This window comes from Phaethon aethereus, assembly GCF_964289735.1.
Source record: "Phaethon aethereus genome assembly, chromosome: 1".
NCBI classification, from domain to species: domain Eukaryota; kingdom Metazoa; phylum Chordata; class Aves; order Phaethontiformes; family Phaethontidae; genus Phaethon; species Phaethon aethereus.
The window spans coordinates 37,893,510-37,907,644 of record NC_138575.1 but is presented as its reverse complement, the minus strand read 5'-3'; the positions used below and the strand labels follow the sequence as shown (position 1 = coordinate 37,907,644).

General features: G+C 36.1%; 1 protein-coding gene across 3 annotated transcripts in view; it reads right to left on the bottom strand.

Annotated features, from left to right (window-relative positions):
* Positions 1 to 544: 544 nt before the first annotated feature.
* The window catches only part of MON2 (MON2 homolog, regulator of endosome-to-Golgi trafficking), a gene marked incomplete at both ends in the record, with an annotated part of 74,601 nt that continues 61,010 nt past the window's right edge, over positions 545 to 14,135 (bottom strand). For 2 of the 3 annotated variants that reach the window (XM_082003138.1, XM_082003139.1), the window contains 5 exons: positions 1,322 to 1,485; positions 3,377 to 3,459; positions 4,285 to 4,492; positions 5,333 to 5,456; positions 6,772 to 6,832. In XM_082003138.1, the coding sequence (XP_081859264.1) occupies positions 1,322 to 1,485; positions 3,377 to 3,459; positions 4,285 to 4,492; positions 5,333 to 5,456; positions 6,772 to 6,832 (640 nt within the window). Of the gene's footprint in view, positions 674 to 1,321; positions 1,486 to 3,376; positions 3,460 to 4,284; positions 4,493 to 5,332; positions 5,457 to 6,771; positions 6,833 to 14,135 lie in introns of those variants that run through there. The other variant, XM_082003137.1, reaches the window with a different exon arrangement.

Genomic DNA, 14,135 nt, shown 5'->3' with positions numbered 1-14,135 from the left:
ATTTAATAATAAGAGTTTAAGTGCTAAGTCACAAACTTTTAAAAACAATACTATTAAAAGTGTTTTGCTTTGATTGTGTATTACGTGAAGTAAATTCACATTTACTTAATGACAAATTTTACTGCACTTCTAAATGAGTAACTATCTTGAAAAATACACTTCTCATGGTTTTATATCAGACACAGTTTATAATTAAAAGATTAGAACAATTTGTTTGGGTTGAAAAGACATTACAAAACAAAGCACTCAAAATTATTGAACAAAATATTACAGCCAAGTATTTCAGATATTTGAAATCACCTTTCTTGGGTCATGATTCAAAGACTGTGATACCTGCTGAGAAGGTCAAAAAAGGGTAACGAGCCTCAAATATGTATTGAGTTTTTTTTAAAACAAGGCTGCAACTACAAAAATGGATAGAGTGGAGTAGAACAAACATCTTGAAAGCAATATATTATGAAGTGAGGTATGGTAGTATTGAAGTGCTACAGTGGATTTCTGCAGATTCAAACTTATTTCAGGTCAACTACTTTGAAGTTTGAGATCAGCAGACTACTGACTGCTTGCTGCAATCTTTTGGCATATGACCCTTTCTTAGATGTCCAATGGCCACAGAGAAGATACATTCAATTAAGCAAAAACTAATAACATGATCAGATATGAATGAGCATATCTGGCAATTTAGAAGGCAAACTGTAAGTAAAAATGCAAGCATACAACTTATTAATAATAAATACATTTTCAAGCATTTAACATTATCAATATTTTAAAAAGAATTTAAATAATAAATGCAACTATTTTATACAGAACTGTACCATTTATTATACACAGAAGTATATCAGTTCCCTTTGTTTACAAAGGCTGGTTACAGATATATGGAATGTTACAGTACCATCTTGCATAAAATTTTAGTACAATTCGTACTTCAAAAAAAGGGTGCAAAACACCAGCCTAGTAAATCTGACTGAATTGAAATATTTTTAATTACATCATTAACACATACACAACAAGCTGTACATAAGCCCACTTTTCAATCACCACTTCAAGATACTGTAGCAAGTACATTAGATTATAAATGATTCCAACTATTCGGTTAAATTTTTTTAAGGTTTGCACTGCTACTCACTCTGGAACCTTTGAGATATAGCCTGTATTACTGAGCTCTTGTTAGTACAGTTAAAAGGCAGTCAGCACTGGTTGCCAAAGTACTAGTCACAAGAGAGTTCATCAGAGAAACTTCACCCAGGAACAAACGTTTTTGGATACTTTTTTTCCTTCAAAAAATTAAAAAAACCCCACAAAAAAACCCCGTTTTATGGGGTCAAGACTCTCCATTCTGTACCTTGGATGCTGGTGGATGCATGAAGTCCTTAAAGGGAACCAGTGCCTCTTTCAGAGCAGAGCACACTTCCGAGGATGAGCAGGTGATACATTCTACTAAAGTCGGGTACAAGGCAATAACTTGCGCCCATGTGTTAGCGTCAACTGCAATGAAGAAAAGAACAGACTGAATCACTTGCTACTGCCCAAATTCTTACAACAGATTTTTTTCAATACCTGTATAAATAAAGGCACATCAAGTGCCTAAACATAGGTACCTAGTGCTATATAGACACTATGACATCTGTACAGGGCTCCCAGATGTAGGATTTTCGCAGGACAGCCATACTCTTTTTTGCAGTAGCAGCTGGAAGCCAGATGGGGTATCCATAAAATGGTGCTACACACCTGTGTTTCTACATATGAGTCATTCACCGTGTTTTCTGGATGAAGAACTGACAGATTGAAGATACTACTTTTATTATATCCATAACACACATATGTTTTCTGCCTGCTTTTCTCAGCTATTGACAAAAAAATTGAGTTGGACACACATTTCACTTTTGGAAACTTGTCAGCACTGAGGCCTTCTATTAATTTCAGATCATTCCCGATTACAAGAGCTACAGAAAGCAGAGGGAGAAACACTGGACACAAAAATATCCATAGTAAAGTCTGTTAGTCTAACAAGTAAAGTTAAACATTGTAACATGAATCTTACTATGTCACTTTCTTGCTTCTGTTTCATCTGTTTTCCAAGGGGAACAAACCCCCAATTTCAGATGACGTTAATAATTTTCTTAAAGAAATAAAATTATTAAAAGCTAGAAGATGTGGGAGTAAAGTGATTCTCCAATTTGTCCAGTGGTTCTCTTCACAGGAAAGTACACAGCAGGTCTGGCAATCGCTGCCATGCATGGACCAGGTGAAAAATTTCTGTCATTGCAGGAAGAGGGATGTGGGGAACAGTCCAGCTGAGTTGGCTGCTCTACCCCTCTAAGAGAAAGGCCCACCAAAGTAGCACCTCAGTTGCCTTCGAGGCTCGCCAGAAGGCTTTACGTATCCTGGTGTAGTTCTGCCCTCAGGCTTTTGCCATCAGCCTTGGAAACGACATTATCATAAATCTGGCTGCTCACTGATGCTGCAAGTGAGGCACTGCCTGTTTCAGGAAGTCTACCTGCCTGGGTTTTTCTGGAAAGGCTTGTTGGTTTGTTTGTTTCAGGACTGAAAAAATTTTTTTCTGCTCCTCATAATATCAAAAGCGGGGAGGTGGAAGGAAGTGCTGTATATGCAGTTCTGTCAGAGTTGCAGGGTCCAATACAGCTGGTCTAACTAAGACTCCTAAGTTTTCTGGTGGGAACTTTCTATGCATTCAGTAGGTGCAGCTTAAAGGGAGGAATAGGACGCATGATTATAAACGTAGTTGAGGTCTTCCATTTATTTCTAATTAATTCAGTCTAATACATCTGTCAGTCATTTACTTGGGCACCAATGAACTAAGACATCTTTCTCAATACGGGGGGGACAGGAGGTACTAGAGCAGAAAGGGAGGGAAAGCAAGACCACAAGTCTAAGTATCTAACAGTCTGCCCATGCGTTTCACTTGTACAGCCCTTTAGTTGCAGAGTGCACCTATGTGAACATCACCCACAGCGACCTACAAAGGTATCATGGGAAGAAAAAGGATCTAGGAAGACTACATATATTTAAGATTTCTATTCAACATATTATGGAAGGTTTTTTGGGTTTTTTTTTTTTTAGAAGACACCAAGCTCTATCTAATACAAGACACCATAAATTGAAGTTTTCTATTTTATTAATCGTATGTTAGGACCTTATACTTTTAGGTGTACTGGAAAAACTTTACGGGGTGGTTGGTGGTTTTTTTTTGCCTACCTGCCACCTACATATACACAGAATTACAAAATACTGAATCTTACAGATTACACTTTTCTTTCCAATTTGTGTGAAAATTACTACAGGAAAGAATAAATATGTCTTTGTGGCAGATACAAAGTTATCTTGTTTAGAACAATGTTGTTTAACAATGACTTACCATTTTCAGGTTGAGTTTTTTTAAGTGAATCTATGAGAGTACTGACAGCTTTTAAAACAAATATGATTTCCGTTACTTGTTGCCTACAAAGGGAAAAATGCAAACAGTCAACTACTGATTTTTGTCTCAAGAATATAAGTTTTCTATGAAACTTACATAAAACCCCACACATAATGGAAACAGCTGCAATGAAGCCTACCAAAAAAAGGATATTTAGATATCAAGGTTATCATTTGTCTTAACTTTTGCACCATCATTGCTGTTGTCTTGGCTAGTGTAGCTTTAAATTTGATACTGGAAACAGTAACAGCATACACATCTCAGTATGAAAATACTCATGCACATGACTAACTGTAACATGAAAATAATCAATTTCATCATTCATGATCAAAAATTTTGAAAGTTAAGTGAGATTTAAATAAGTTCCCATTTTATAGAATTTCCTGGTAGTCTGGTCAATTCTTCCTGTTTCAAGAACAATTACTTCAGTAATGATTCATAATGTTGCTGTTTGTATATTTTATCTCATTTTTGAGGAGAATCTCCACCTCTCAATTTAGAAACTATAAATAGCTCTACTAGGAATAAAGGGAAATCAGACTTCAGAAATTTTGTTACAGATATCAGAAACGTTTCAGTAACTGAAAGTGTTAGTTACCAAGTCACATTCCTATCATCTATGTAACAGCACTGAATATGACCATTATTATTTAAAGCTTTTTCAACAAAAACCTAGTATCAACATTTTCTTTGAAATGTTGTCTTCACCACAAACATATCCCTGGCTTTTAATTTCAACACACACACACACAGAGTATTTTTTTAATGACTGAATGGTATTTTGAATGCAACCTTCTTCTCATAAAGTGCTGGTAATACCTTTCATTTCCTAAAGTCAATGTACATACCGTGGAAGAGGACATTTGCCACTCAATCTCTCATCTTCTATGTAGCGATGCAATACATCCTGTGACCTTTTCAAGAGCACAGAAAGTGCCATTCTGGAAATGTAGCCTTCCTGAGGAGTTGTGACTTTATTACTGAATGAAAACTGGAGCAGTGTTTCAAAACACACCTTAGAAAACTCCTCTCTCATTCGAATATCTATTTCAGCTTCTGTCAAAGTAAAATGTCGTATTTAATTGTGCAGCATGCATGCCAACACACTAAATGTTGCATTTCAATCACTTTACTGTATTTTGCAAATATTAAAGTAATAAGTATTAAAAAAGATTAACAGTGATATGAGCCAATATTAAGAACACATTCTAAGAAAAGGTGACTATGCAATAATCACAATAGTTCCAAAAATCAAAGATAAAATACCCAAGACATTCAGTAACATGTTACCTACTTGACATTGCTTTAATAATAAAATATAAGAAATAAATTAAAAAAACCAAACCAAACCAAAACAAACAGCAACCCCAGTTCTACATCGTAAGTTCTAATATTTGGTACTGTACAATACAAAAATTTTTCTCTGTAATGGCTTATGTTCATTTCTTCGTCTTTCCCAAAAAGACTAGAAATGTTTTTTCTTACAGGCAGAGAAGACATCTGGTTAGGTACGCCATGTCGTTATGCTAAGGTCATTCAGTTTTTAAGAACAGGATGTCTGTCTTACAATTGTCTGAAATTATTGTTAGAACTATTTCAGCTGGCACAATGCAAAACAAACTATGTAGAAAGTATAAATGTAAAGTAACACAAGTACAATATGTACAATACTTACAAGAAGTACGGAAATAATTTTTTAAAAATTGCAAGGAATGCTTGGCAACTTCCATGAAATAAAATATAGTTTATAAAAACAAGCCAGATATTAAACAGTTTATACTGAATACATGACATATACCTTCAAGTCTTTATCAGAATAAGTACTCTCAACATTTTCATTACTTTCTAGTAGATGTAGATTTAAACACTGTATCTTTTGTCATTCAGGTACCATACCTGTAAAGGAGGATGACTGAGAATGTATTGAGCCTTTATTGAGCATAGTCATTATTTGACCAACAAATTCCTTAGGAATAAAATTAGCATATGGCAGTATCTCTGTGCTGATAAGCTGCACCACCTAAAATAGATTAAATATATTTATATTGGTTTTCTGAATATTAAAGTTGTAATGCTAGTATGAAGACAGAAACATTAAACAAGAGACATGCCTAATGAAACTTCACAAAATCTTCCAATGCTAGCTTTTAAAATTTGGAGATATGTCCAAAAATTACGGTCTTGTGTGTAACATTAAACTTGAAATAATAAACTTTTTTCCCCCAAATTCTGTCAGTTTCTGAAGTAGCTACACTCAGATTTCCACTGACATTTGAAGTATATTCTTCAAATTGAATTTATGGTTTCGAAAAGAGAACATCTAACATTAGGAATCTCCCTCTCCCTCCAGCCGATTCAATATCTTCACTGTGACATTAACACATATACCACATGCTTACAATGTGACATCTGCAAAGCAGAACAAGTGAGTTAATTATCTAAACCAGCTTAAGGCAAGGCACGTTAACTGAAACACTTTCTATCCATGGTCTTGATGCTCCCGTTCAGGAACAAAGTAGGCTTAGATCTCCATAAATTAATGCATTCGATCTCGGAGTTCTGCTCACTGCAGATGGAACCATTCCTGCTTTTCATCCAGAAATCTTTGTGTCCCAGCTGCCACTCTGGACAGATGACAGGAGATGAAACCCACAGATATTGCCGCAACTCTTTTTCCTTTGTACTCCTAATCCCTGGTCAGACACACCTCTCTTGTCTTGGAGTGAAGAGGGACCAGCCCCTCTCCGTTCCAAATATCATCTTCTCTTAATTTTCTTTGGCCTTATCCAACCAAACATGATCTCTTTTACAATTACAGTAGCCTCTGTATTGCACAAACAAAATATCATTTCTCCATTTATGCACAAGCTTTTCAATATTGAGAACACATGTGGAGGGCAACAGTGTCATTGCTGATTGAGTGGCCCCCCTCAACACCGAAAGCACTCACTTTAGGTTTAATTGTCAGCTTCCTCTATGGTTTACAATTATCTGTGTAATTGCTTGGCAATAACATAAGTAAAAATCAGATAATGGGTTAGAGGCAGAAACACGTTCTTGTTTAGCCATTCTATGCTGTTTTGAACTTAAGTGGACAAAAAGTAGTTTTTGGCATGCCGCTTCCTACTTTTTGCATAACTCTGAAACAGCCAAATTCTAAGCCTAGGAATTTCCTGTCTTGTTTTCAAAAAAAGGAGGGGGAGGGGGGGATAACAAAAAATAATCAATTGGTAACTTCTCAAAAAATTAATTTCAGAACCAGCTGCAATCTGTGAATGTCACCATCTCGTTATGGTATGTTCAACAGTATAATATATTTGTTATAATCTCCTTACCTCAACATCAATACGCTCATTCTTCTGAAATTCTTGAATTGAGAGATTATCAGGAGGTGTACTAAAAATAAACATACTACATTATACTTCTAAATTCACAACATGTGTAAGGAGATAAGTATGGGAAAATGCATTACATTAAAAGTTATTACATGCATCACGTTGGTACTATGTCATAGTAATGATTAACATTTGTAGATAAAATCTTATTAACAATGAAGATAAAAATGGTTTAAAATAAAAAAGTGATAAAACACTAGAATTAAAGAGTTACAACTGATGGACCCCATTAAAGACTTGCATCACCAACACCATGTTTCATATGCATCTCAAAGTAATCTCTTTTGTCCTATATGTGCAAAAGTTACAATATCTGTTCAGATGAGTCTGTGAAGGTATCATCAGGGGATCATAATTTATTACTTTTTACTTTTAATCTCACCACGCAAGATAAGAGACTTTTTATTTTCAGCAGTACATTTGTAAAAAAATTTATTTTAATTTTACATTTTCTTTTGCATTAATGAAACACACTTTCCATTAATGGGACATTACTTTGTCTCTTTCTTTGATAACTGATATATTTGTTCTCATTCTTAATGAATTTTGTGAAGAGACAAACCTATATTACAAACAATAACTTTGGAGAAATTCAGAACTTTCTGCATTTCTTCCACTCTCTATAAAAAATTACAGATTAAACAACCAGAAGTGATCTGATCATGAAGATTACCCAGTGCTTTACAAGATCCTCCCTTACCTGCTTGTAGATTTGGGAATCTTATACCATTTCATTGGAAATATTATACCAAACAGTCACGCAGTTTCTCTGGTGAAGTTTTCTCTCATTCATTGAGTCATTCCTTGCACTTACTGGTCTACCTGTTAAGCAGATTCAAATTCCCCTTCCTTTGCTGGATTATGCTTCTGCTGAGTTACTGGGCCAAGTTCCTCAGCAGGAGAGAAAGAGTAAAGGCCTCCTACTTAGACAGCTACTTCAGCTGATGTGCCTACATCTGTGTTTTAGTTTGGATCAGATACGGACTTTTCACGTTAATCTTTTAGATATCCCCGTTTATAAACCTTGGTTCATGTCTGATCTTATGAATGCATAGAACTGGATTCTTTTTTGATGAAACTAAACCAAAAGCTGTAGTCCAAGCATCTATGATGTAGCTCTTGTAGATGATGCTTGCATGACAGGGAGCCAGACTAGAGCTACTCTGAAATAAAACACCTGAAGTGATCACTCTGTGTGTGATGGGTCCTCATCATGAACTGTTTTTCTTTACAGATCTCTTTCTACTGCACTAATTACTAATAGAAATGAAGTACTTTAATTTCTGCCTATAAATAAGGGTTTGAAGGCTGTGAACCAAGCAGCAAGTTCAGGGAAAAAATAATTAAAAAAAAAATAATCAAAGAAGGTACTTCACACAATAGATAAACTTTGAAATGCCTTGCTTATAATCCCGTATCGTAGGATTGCCTGCTAAAATCTAAAGAGATTCAAAATATAGTTAGCCAAATTATTAAAAGAAAAATTGATTATGAGCCAGTGACAACCTGTGGTAGAGGAATTTTCTGAGCTACATAAATTGGGAACATATCCTGAAAATATCACTATGTGGTCACCATACACTCTTCCTTAGGTATCTCAGTAATCCAACAGAAAGAGCAGACAGGTCTAGATATGCATCTGTTCTGACCTAACTACGCTGCCCTCTTTCTTTCTGACATAGAGCAGGAGTTGGCATCCTCATGCCTATGTCCTTTTGAAATTTAAAAATAATTGCAAAACCCACTAGATTGTGGGTTCAGTTGCTCCAGTGTCTGATTTGCAAGGAAGCTACCATTATTAGAGCTAATGAAATAACCAATAGCACCACCAACAACAATCAGAGACAAGGTGCCATAAAAGGTCAACAGAATTCCACATATTAAATTCTCTCCTTTCCTGATATTTTTACTTTTTGTCTTTTTAAAATAACTGAGGAACAGTTTGGAAATTTGACCACTTGAAAGGAATGGTTAGAAAGACTGGAAGTAAGATTGCCTGTGGTACTCCAACTTGCTGCTACTGTGTATGTTTGTGTTATGATGCATCTTAAATTAGACGATGCTTTATTTCTCCAAAGAAACCACCTGATTAAGTACCCGGGATGGTCACTAATGAGAAGGAAGGAAAGTGATAGGGTCAATCTGCCACATTCCCTGCCTAATTTATAGCAGAATAGGCAGATGCGTGAAAAACAGAGCTCTGGACTGAACAAAGGACCAAGCTGTTCTGTAAGCAGAGAAATCGGTGCAGTATTGTAGTGACAAGCAGACGGGCATCCTTTGGCTTATTTCCAAACTCCCTTCTTCCGCCCCCATGTCCCTCCCCAGCAAACAGACATGCGGTGGGTAGTTCAGAGCTAAGCACGTGCTCCCTGGCAAGGCAGCTGCCAAATACACGACTATGGACCTATGCCAGCCATGTCCTCATAAGGGTACCCCTCTGGGCTTGTCTTCTCCAACCCACTGCCGTTTTTAATGAAAAGTTTAAGAACTTTGGAGGCTTCTAAATCTCATTCAAAACCGGTTAGTTTGGCTAACAGCTTGCTTTCTGGGTTTTTTTCCTCAGTGCTCCTGTATGATGCTGACCAAGTCAAATAAGAGATTTTTCCAAGATAAGGGTTTTTTCCACATCTTGTAGATGCTTAGCATGAGACACCTGAAGTTCATTCTGCACAGCTACAGCTAATTTTCAGTTTTGACAATTATGACAGTATGTATCAATGTTCCTGTTGAAAAATAAATTTATCTCCCTTCCTCAAAGAGATTTTACGTAGATAGCTTCACCACTGTCTGTGAAAAATTCAAGTGTTACATGTATGACTAGAGACAGAAAAAAACCCAAAGAAGAAAATATGAAATACTGTATTTATTTTTGGTTTGTGTGTTAGGCGGTCAGGAGTTACATGTTGAAAACAAAGAATAAAATAATCTATTAAGTAGCTGTTCAGTCAGTACCTTTTGTAATATATAAAGAAGTTAACTATTCAAAACCTCTAAATTATTATGATGCATACATACGCTGGTCATGTTAAAATAAAAGGAAAGCTTTCATTCTGACACTTTCTAATTTATGACTGACTGACTTGCTGAGCTGAGGTTTACTTTAAAGAGGTTTTAAGACCTTTCTGTCGAGTCATCCATATCTGATCTGCCATATATGCTACCCGTTATGCTACACACTCATGTAGCAAATTACTCTCAAGTAAATAGATTTTTGTAAGGTGTCTATATGAAACATCTATCTAGGGGCCAAAAGCTTTACAGGTATGACATAATACAGTCAAACTGTACCAGAAGAGTCAAGAGCCAGGGAAGATAAGAGGCAGTGCGATGCAGACTCTTGCTATGTGGAGGCTTTTCCTAGGTACAGAGCTGCCAGCCGCTGCCCACTGTCTAGGGAGGGCTTTAGAGCCTAACAACAAAGAGCTGCCAGCCACCCAGAGTCCTGCTGTGCACAGCAGCACTCTGCTCCAAAGCATCTTTTTGGAGAGTATTGATTTAATTCCCTCATGTGAGCACAGACTTCTGCTCTAGTAAATTATATATATCCACACGTTTGTTGAATTTTTTTTATATAATGGCTTGACATGCTTCCATGAAAGCCTCTGGGAAAGAAGAATGATATGAAATAATAAACAGACCAGCCTCTTACTAGACGACAATTTTGTGTAAATTAAGTTACATAAAATGTATTAATTTTAAATGTCATTTTGATTTATAATAAAAATCAAGACTATTGAGCCTTCTCAGCTATAGCTTGCTTAAAAAAAAAAAAAAAAGCTGAAGCTTATTGCTTAGAAGCTGTTAATTCCCTATGACAGTAACATTTTCCTTTTTCATTTACCTGAGCTCTTTTGGCTATATTTTAAATTTCTTGATGTACGAAGCTGCAGAGACTATTTCTGATGCGCTTTGTATTTATTAAACATCAACCAGTATCTCCTGTCATTCAGCCCCATAGCTGGCTTGAAAACCTGTTCCCATCCAAGAAAGAGAGGCAAGACCATGCAGAGGAGGTTCACTGTTTTAAACACAGGGGTTCATAGAGCTTTCATTTAGGGGTTCTAACCACAGTGACCACTTGCCTAACCAATGCTAACTCCCTTTCAGTGGTGGAAACAATATTAGGTTATCTACATACACGAGTTCTAGGACCACAGTGAGTAGAAGGATTTTGAGTTAGATTAGAAAAATGATTAAAATGTTGATTAAAAATTTAGAACATCAGTGAAATAGAAAGAATTTTATCTTTCTTCTCTATCCTCAGCTAGGTAAAGACTTGGAGAATGTGCATACAAAAATGAAACAATATGCCTTGGGATATTTAAATGAACAAAGCTGAAGGGAAAAACTAGCCAAATCTGTTATGCAGCGTTGCTAGGAGGACTGACTGCAGTAAGACATTTGCAAGTTTTACAGAGATGCAGGTATTTCATATTTAGAACCATCCCAGCAGTGCCAAGTCAGCTTTGAAGAATAAAGGTTTGAAGAGCAGGTAAAAAAGGAAGATATTTACCTAGTTTTGCATGAAACTTGGACAGATAATAGCATGGAACATGTAGAACATTAAATAGTGGAAACTGTGGAGTGTGAAAAGGTATACGGGAGTGAAGGACGAAAAGCAAGTTTCTTTGTGACAAAACATTTCAGTTTCCTTGAAGCAGAACGCTTAAGAAAAGTTACAGAATGACGGCATAAAAAAGTCAATTTTCAGTTCTAACTGTATTCAGGTTTAAATTAATATATCTAACTGTATTCCTGTCACAAGGGGTGACGTTGGATAATAGTAACAGCATTACTGCCTTATCTGGATTTTTACCGTCTTACTGATAGCCTCTTGGGGTGTCTCTGAATAGCATTCTCCAAATTCTCTGTGTTTCAGAACCTTTTCAATCCATGCTGGACTTCAGCAGTGCAGCCAGATTTGTACGCTTCTGCACCTGACTTATACCCCTGTCCTGCTTGGCATATTTGCAAGTTGGAAAGCCACCAGGGATGACTGACTCACAGTTGCAGTAAGCCAGTTATGGTCAGCAGGGTTACTAAAACCAAGTCACTAATCTAATTAAGACCACAGGTTGCTCTCATCTTCTCATCTGTGGCTTGGTTAATTGGTTTGGGTGATACAGACAAAAATCCAAGTACTACCAAAAGTCTTAAAAAACACAACTCATTGTTTATATAAATAAATCAAGGATCACACTGAAAAACAGCTTTTATACTACCTAGCTGGCCTAAAATAAAGGACCAACATGGACAGCTGGAAAGTACATTCCTATTGCCTTCTCCTATAATCTGAAGGTTGACATCTACCTCAACTCAACAATAAATTTTAGCTGTTAATTTCAAAACAGTGAATAGATTCTCCCAAATTACTCTGGAATAAGACACCACTATGATTAACATGTATTTTCTATTGGAACTATAACAAAGAAAAAAATTGAAAGAACACACTACATTTGAAAATTTGGAACAACTATGAATGTGAGAGACTGACTATACTGCAATCCACTGAAAGACACAATTTAGAAAATTCTAAACACAAAAGAGACAGGTTGCCCTATTTGCCAAGGCTGGTTTCACAGCATCTTGCACAGAAGTGCAGGACTTAACCGAGGGAAATCAGAAGAGAATTACCTCAATGTGAGGAACTTCCACAGCTATCTCTAGAGCCCTCCTTGCATCACAGTGAGAGAGGCACGCCTCAGGAGCATTGTGGGGAGAGGAGGAGAAAGAGGATGAAGAAAAGGAGAAATGACTGCTATTACTAATTGCCCTGACTACTAGCATGAGGCAGATGTATTCCCTTCTTACCTTTAACTTTTTTTAGGACCAGAAGGCTCGGGCTCATAGAGTGAACAGAAAGGCTATCTATCTGAAAGCTACTAACGGAGAGGGCTCCAACTGTAAGTAGCGGAACCATTCACTTGGAAAGACAAACTGCTATTTAGAAAAAGATGGACATTCCGGGGGCAAAAAAACCCGACCCCAAAAACAGATGTTCCATAGCCATACAATGTACAACAGTGTAAGCAAAAATCATCTACTCGTAACACGGCAGGAAAGAGTAGTGATAATGGCCATTAATTATAATAACAGGCCAAATTATCCTGCTGTAGCCATATGGTTCTATAAACCACCGGCCTATTTCTAATCTTTTAAATTCTTTTGGACCTTAAAGCTTCTATGTGAGAGAAAAGTTTCATATAACTTTTCTGAGAACATATTTAATTCTGATGAAAATGTTGATCCCAAAAACACATTTTATATTAGAATACACTTCGGTCTCTATAGAGGCAAAACTAGACATAAGCAAAGACAGACAAGTTTTAGGGCATCATAAATATTCACTGTTTTTCCTTTACCTCCAGACAATATTTGTCCATGGCAGCTGGAAAAAGTTACTTGAATTAATGCCAACTGTGATTGTTTCTAGAAAGTAACACGTTAAGATGGAATTTCTGTGGTTGGAACAACTTTCAAGAAAAGTGTAAGTCACTCGCTGTAAATCAAGAAAACCAAACAACATATTTTGCCAAAAAGGTCATGCAGATGACAGTGGATTATCTTGAACTACATTGAAGATCTGTGATAATCTTAATTCCCTGGATTTATTAATGATAAATACCCAAAAACCGTAGCACTGCCAGTCCAGGTCATGCAAAATGGGTACGTTTCATCTGTTTTGCACATATTTAGGAATAATGCATTACAGCAAATAGTAGTATGTATGTATTCCCAAAGTAACATCTAAGTGAACATACATTCTTCTGCAATAACCTGAAAACCCTTCATTTAAATTTTCTAAGCCCAACAATGAGATTGAATATGGGGTGTTAACTGATCTGGCCTGCCTGTCTCAGAATGGAGCAGGACTACTAACCGCAGCTGAAAACAATACCAAACAAGATAACTGCAAAGATTATTTTAAATTAAAGAAACAGTGAAGCATCAAAACAAATACTTAGAAGATTGAAGTGTCTTTTATGTAGTCTTGATGATCTTTTTTATTTTAAGGTCCTCCTATTTAATAATTTTTTTAAGTAAATGCAAAAACAAAAGAAAGGGTTTTCATTCAGTTGTCATGTAACCCTGTTGATGACATTCCAAAACTATTCATTATTACAAACATTTTCACTAATGTATGTGTCTCTAAAATTAAGTTTCATTGGTGTTTATTTTTTGTCTGTTTTGGGCAAGCTGCTATTTATACATCATTAGTAAATACAGCTGTGTTTGTGTATCTATAGTTTTCAAACACAAAAATCATCAACCAAATACACAGCATATTATTGTTAGGTACA